General features: G+C 54.4%; 2 protein-coding genes across 2 annotated transcripts in view; one reads left to right on the forward strand and one right to left on the reverse strand.

Annotated features, from left to right (window-relative positions):
• The window catches only part of LOC104512748 (cystatin-A-like), a 4,311-nt gene extending 2,075 nt beyond the window's left edge, over positions 1 to 2,236 (forward strand). Inside the window, exon 3 of the mRNA XM_010155847.1 lies at positions 2,105 to 2,236. Within this exon, the coding sequence (XP_010154149.1) occupies positions 2,105 to 2,236 (132 nt within the window). The remainder of the gene's footprint in view (positions 1 to 2,104) is intronic.
• Positions 2,237 to 5,870: 3,634 nt separating this feature from the next.
• Positions 5,871 to 5,999, reverse strand: LOC104512749 (cystatin-B-like; the record flags this gene model as incomplete). The annotated part of the gene is made up of 1 exon (XM_010155848.1): positions 5,871 to 5,999. A coding segment is annotated over one exon (129 nt), but the record flags the coding sequence as incomplete, so codon positions are not given.
• Between the last annotated feature and the right edge of the window lie 507 nt (positions 6,000 to 6,506).

Consider the following 6,506-nt stretch of genomic DNA (forward strand, 5'->3'; position numbering starts at 1 on the left):
TGAAGAAAGTTTTCCTGATACCAATCTAAACCTCCCCTGGCCCAACTTGAGGCCATTTCCTCTTGTCCCATCATTTCTCACTTGGGAGACCCAACCTCCCTGCAGGGAGCTGTAGAGAGTGGTCAGATCTCCCCTCAGCCTCCTCCTCTCCAGGCTGAACACCCCCAGCTCCCTCAGCTCCTCCTCACAGGACTTGTGCTCCAGACCCTTCCCCAGCCCCGTTCCCTTCTCCGGACACGCTCCAGCCCCTCAGTGTCTTTCTTGTCGTGAGGGGCCCAGAACTGACCCCAGCATTTGAGGCGTGGCCTCAGCAGTGCCCAGTACAGGGGGATGATCCCTGCCCTGCTCCTGCTGGCCACCCTGTTTCTCATACAAGCCAGGATGCCATTGGCCTTCTTGGCTACCTGGGCACACTGCTGGCTCATATCCTGCCCCTCGTCCCCAGGCCTGCAGCGCTGCAGGAGGTTGTTGTGACCCAAGTGCAGGACCCAGCACTTGACCTTCTTGACCCTCCCACAACTGGCCGCGGCCCATTGATCCAGCCTGTCCAGATCCCTCTGCAGAGCCTTCCTGCCCTCAGGCAGGTCAACGCTCCTGCCCAACTTGGTGGCCTGCTACTGCACCTTTAAGACTTCCTTCTTGAAGAATGTCCAGCCTTCCTGGAGGCCGTGGCCCTTCAGGACTGCTTCCCAAGCGACTCTATCTACCAGGCTCCTGAAGAGGCCAAAGTCTGCCCTCCCGAAGTCCATGGTGGCAGTTTTGCTGACAGCCCTCCACGCTTCTCTTATTTAGTCGATCCCAGGAAGGACAGACATTGCCAAACCTTCTTTCACAGGTCTTTCCTCAAAATAACTCCTGAGAGTTATTTCCGCTCCGTGGGCCTCAGGGGACTGTACCGACCAGCCCACCTGTTACACGGCCGGTCTGAGTCTTAGGCGAATGACGTCTACCCTTCCCTTGCTCATGTGAGATGCGCTTTCCCTTTGTGGGCAAAGCGCCGAGTAGCGAGGAGCCACAGTTCACAGGAAGGCTGCAGAAACGCCAGAACTCACGCCCAGGTACCTTTCTGCTCTCAGTGCCATCTTACTGCTGACCCCGGCGACGCAGGATACTGGCCTGCTGAGCCTCCTGACCAAACCGCTCGGGAATGAAGACTCAAGAAAATGCTCAAATGAGTAACTGTTGTCACTTGCAGGATTGGGAAAGAGGAGACAAATGCGTTAAAACGCATAACTGCAATGAGCTCTGTCACAAGGTTCCTTCCTTCACACATTCATTTGCCACATCGCTGATGTTCTACCAGCAGCTTTACAGCTGAGACGTACAGACGTAGTGTCGCGTTGCAGCCACCACGTGAACACCTCCTGGAGTCTGAGGCATTAAACTTTCCGTGGATACCACATACCTCACACCCGTTGAGCACCCGTTGTGCTTGGCTCTGAATGTGCGAAATTATAGGACTTTGTTGCAGGTCTTTATGTGAGCACTTTCTGGAGAGGAAGGTGAGTTTATTGTTTAAAGTATTTATTTCAGGCGCTCACGCTCGCTCCCGAAAGCGCCAAGATATGGCAACTTGTCTGTTCAAGCATGGATGTGTTTGCAATAATCCTCAGGACGAGGGATCCTGGCTTTCAGGTTGTCAATTCTTCCAGCCATTCCTGGATAGATCTTTCTGTACCTTCTAGGACCTGACACTGGCTCTGCATCTTGCCCCACCTCTGGGTCATTAAGGTTTACTCACTGTCTCCTACCCTGAGTGTCCCAAGAAGCTGTGAGCTGAAGTGCTGGGATTTGGGTGACTGAAACGGGACACCATCAAAACCTTTCTCCTGCTGTGCCCTCCGGTGCTCCCACACCCCAGCAGTCCCGCTCATATTCCATTCACCTGAGGCTGAAGGGGTTAAGTACAGTTTTCTACAGGTGTAGACAGTTTCTGCCACCAGTTACTATCCGGACTTGGGTTAAGAGGTGCTGAAATAAGAATGGAGATATACCTAAAATTAAGCTCCTGAACAAAGATAATGCTTCCAGGTACGTAAGAGCATCCTTTTGTTTGAACCTGCTTCACCCATGGTCCTCCCTTTCCTGCTGTTTTGGTTTCTAGGTCCAAGTTTCTGAGACTGAGTATGTCCACTTAAAGGTGTTTGAGGTACTTCCGTCCCCGGACAACGACGGTCCCATACTCACGGGTTTTCAGACTGGCAAAACCAGGGACGATCCTCTGACCTTCTTCTGAACGACGATGGGGAGTGGCGCCTTGCTTCTGCCAACGGCCTGGGGATTCTGCCAGTGTCACCAAAGGCAGGAAAATAAACTAGGTTTTGAAAACGCCGTTTGCTCACGTACTCGTGTTGTGCCTAGGCTGTCTGCCTGGCTAATGCTCGGGTAGGCTCTCCAACGCTATTCAGGGCTGTTTCTGCCACCTGAGGTACTACAGCGGTGAAAGGGAGCGCTCCCGTTTCAGCTCCCCTTTCCAAACTGCCGTCAGGCATCCTCTGAGGCCAAAACCTGGGCCCCCGGCGTATACTCTGGGCACGGACGGGCTCCGTCCTTCAGCATGCGGCTTGTGGGGTTCGCTCGTGTGCGTTGGACACAAACCACTGGCCGCTTTTCCGAAAGTGCGGGAGAGAACTGAGAAGCCAGGCTGTGTCCCCCCTTCGTGAGTCAGCGGGGAAAGGGGGCAGGAGGCAGTAGGATCCCAGCATTCAGAGAGTGCCTGCCCTGACTCAGAGGGTGTGCTTTCCTGGAGACCTGTGGAGCTCATCCTTTTCTTCTTCCCTTGTAGCATCAGTCACTGGAAGGAGCGCGGTCTTCCGTTGAGCTCTGGGGCGACTGAGGTCGAGGGCAAGCCCAGGCCACAACAAAAACACTTTCCTGTCAGCAGCTGCTCAGGTAGGGGCCTTTGACTGACCTGCCGGGGGCCTGGGGCTCAGGGGCAAGACAGTGAACGCCTGGGTGGGTTTCAGGCTGTGCGTTCCTCTTTGGGTGCACTAGTGAAGGGTGGGTATGCGACTGTCACGGGCCTGTAGCGCCGAGAAAAGTGCGGCAGGCTGCCCGTTCCTCTGCGTGCCAGTATCCTGGATCAGATGCCTTGATTCCGGGGACTTTAGGAGTAGCCCCTCCCTTGTGCATCTCATCCGGTTTCCGCAGGAGCTGTCCTGCAGCCTGACGTTACAGATATTTTAAGATGCAACAAAAGTCTGGTACTATCACCAACATCCTCTCCCAGAGTAGCATCTGGGGGAAACGCTCAGCTCTTCCAGCTGCGAAAAAGCTACAGAGTGGGGAGTTACCAGCACCAAAAGACCCTGTGCCTCCTCACCACTTCAGCAAAACAACTGCCAGAATAAGCCAGACTTCCTCCCTCCCACCCTTTATTCTCTGTTGGAGGGGAGTGCAGGGAGAACGCTCTTTGGGCTGATGCAAGCAAAAGCGTGTAAGCTCTCCTTCATAACCAGGAGGCAGAACACGCTCCTGCGGAGCAAGGCTGGTCACACCCGCACGCAGCACACCGGCAGCGGACAGCCCGGTAACACGCGGGCTTTCACCCTGCCCTCTCCTCTCACAGCCGCTGCGGCCCAGCGCGCGCAGCCGCGTCAGCTAAACGGGGCGGGTTCCCCTCAGAGTGCAGCAACCCCCGTCCAACTCCTAACTTACCTGTGCAAGGCGAACGTCAGAATTCCCAAGGTGGGCCACAGAATTTTTCTGAGCAGGTATAAATAGTATGTATTGATACTTGACTGCCTCCCCCTTCGCCTCGCTGTCCCAGGGCGGAACAAGCCCAGCTTCCTCAGCCTTTCCTTTTAGGTCCGATGCTCCAATCACTTCCTTGCCTTGGTGGCCCTTTGCTGGACGTGCTGTGGTCCTTCCGTGCCCGCCTTGCGCCGGGGTGCCCAGAACGGGGGACAGCGCTCCGGCTGTGGTCTGACGGGGCAAAGTGGGGGGTAAGACTGGTCGCTCATTCTGCTGGCAGTGCTCTTCCTAATGCACCTTTGCTGCCGGCTGTCCAACGGGATGACTCCCAGGCCCTTTTCCGCAGAGCTGCTTGCCGGCCCAGCTGCACTGGTTACTCCTTCCGCGGTGCAGGGCGCCGCCTCTCCCTCTGTTGACAGTTTGCGCGATGCCCATCTGCTCCTTTCTCCAGGCTGTTGACATCTCTGAAGGGCAGCGCAGCCACCCGGGCTATCAGCCACTCCTCCCGGGTTTGCGGCGTGCAAACCCGCTGAGGCCACGCTCGATCCCATCACCCGGGCGAAGATGTTACACAGTGCCGGTCCCAAGACTGACCCCAAGGGCAGGGCACGAGGGACTGACCTCAGGCTGCACTCTGTGCTCCTGGAACCCTTCGAGCACAGAGGTTCAGTCTGCAGGCCACTCACCGAGCACACGCTTCATCAGTTGGCCAGTGCGGATCTTACGGAAGACGGTATCAAAAGCCTTACTGAACTCAAGCGGAGTCACATCCACAGCCCTTCTCTCCTCTCTCGGGACACTTACCTCAGGCTATCAGGTTGATGAAGCACAATTTCCTCTTTGTAAATCCATGCTGACAACTTCCAGTCACCTTTTTGTCCTTCATGCGCTTGGAAACGGCTTCCGGGATTATCTGCCCCATCACTCTCCCAGGGACTGAGGTGCGGCTGAGCCCATACTGCTCCAGCTGCTCAGTCTTGAACACAGGAGTGACCCTTTCTTCCTTCCAACCCCGGGAACCTCCCCCGACCCCACGACCTTTCACAGGCCCTTGTAGGGACACCGGCCAGCTCCCGACGCATCCCTGGGTGCATCCCCTCGAGTGCCATTGTGCCGTCCAAGCCCCCTTTGTTTAAATGTTCCCCTAACCCGATCCAGCTCTGCTGAGCAAAGGCTTCCTTTCTCCAGACTTTCCTCTTGGGGACCTCAAATTCCCAAAGCCAAGGCCAACCAGTAAAGACCAAGACAAAGGCAGCACTGAGTGCCTCAGCTATTTCCCTGTCCTCTGTCACCAGGTCCCCTGCTCCGCGGAGCACCGAGGGCCCACATGCTCCCTTTGCTGCTGATATACCTGCAGAACCCTTTCTTGCTGCTATTCTTGTCCCTCGCCCGACTAAAATAAATGATTTCTAATTAAAACATAAACACATGGGTATCTGGAATATTAAAAACACACACAGAAAAACCCTCTAAGCAACATAAACACATAGAAAACCAGTAAAGAACAGTGAAACAGCAGTCAAATACGCCAGTTCAAGGGAAATATTTATTGTTATTAAGCTGGACAAGCGTTTCTGCATTAAGTTCCTTTCTAGGACTTTTCCTTAGGACTTAGAAAATAAGCAAGAAGTTGGTTTTTTGGTTTATTTTTAAACTCATACACCCTCTACTGGACATTATACCCTACTGCTGCAAGAGGCTGAACGTGACTACCAGGGCAAGACTGTAACGCTCCTTTCTCTTACTCTCCAAATCGCTTCAGATCAAGTCCCTCTTCAGGCCTCTGCCAATCAAATACCCAGCACAATTTAAATCTACACTCACGGATGCCAAACAGCACTGAAAACATTCAGGTTTTCCTCTTGCTCCTTTGCTGCAAATACATGAGCGTCACTCCCCTTCCAAATTCCAGACCAAGCCCAGCAAGAGAACTCAGCCACCCTATTCCAGTCCAGTTGCGGTGAAGTCAGTGCCGCTGCTTGGGTCTGTCTGGGCATCGGGGACTCCAAAACTCAGGTATTGCACGGCAAGGGAATGGCGTAAAAGCAACTGATTTTTTTCCCAGCGTTAAGTTTAAAAAAAAAGACACTTTCCTTTCTCCCTGGTTGGCAGAGGACTCAACGTTTTGCAGAAAACGCCCGTAAGAAACCCTCAGGAAAAGGCACGGGAGAAGCCTGCTAGAAAAAAGCCAGTTCGTCGTGCTTCGTCTTGCTGCTCTGGTAGCTGTGGAGGCTCAGCGGCTTCTTCTCATGAGGAAGGCTTCTGAACACCCGCAGGTGCACGAACTCGTTGTTGCCAAGGTGGACCTGCAAAGCCGGAAAACCCCTGAGTTCCATGGCGTGACTTCAGCGGGAGAGCTGGGGCGGAGCGGTGCGTTTTGAGGATGGAGAAGCAGGGCGGGGGTAGGAGAAGCCGCCGCCTCAGAGGTGCGGGTCTTGTTTTAAACCACTTGGGAAATACCACCCAATCCTCCCTGTGCCTGGGCTAGGGAGTACACAGGGAGGGAACCAGGGCTGCACAGCAGCGATCCGTGTATTAAAGAACTGCCAAACGCTCCCATCTCATCGGGCACAACAAGCGCTGTAACGCCTTGATCACAGCTGGCTGTGACACCGCTACAGGCAGAGCTGACGCTGCACTGTACCTTACCACATCTGGACTTCACACAGTGTTACAGCCCAACAACATCATGGATGCGTAATAAACCCCCAGACCCAGTTTCACAAAATAACCGAAAAGTAAAAATCACCAGGAAAACCAGAGAAGTGCTCCTATCGCCGTTTAAATCGGGCAGGGAGATGGGCTGGGGGGGG

The sequence above is a fragment of the Eurypyga helias genome, unplaced genomic scaffold, assembly GCF_000690775.1.
Source record: "Eurypyga helias isolate BGI_N326 unplaced genomic scaffold, ASM69077v1 scaffold27837, whole genome shotgun sequence".
NCBI lineage: Eukaryota > Metazoa > Chordata > Aves > Eurypygiformes > Eurypygidae > Eurypyga > Eurypyga helias.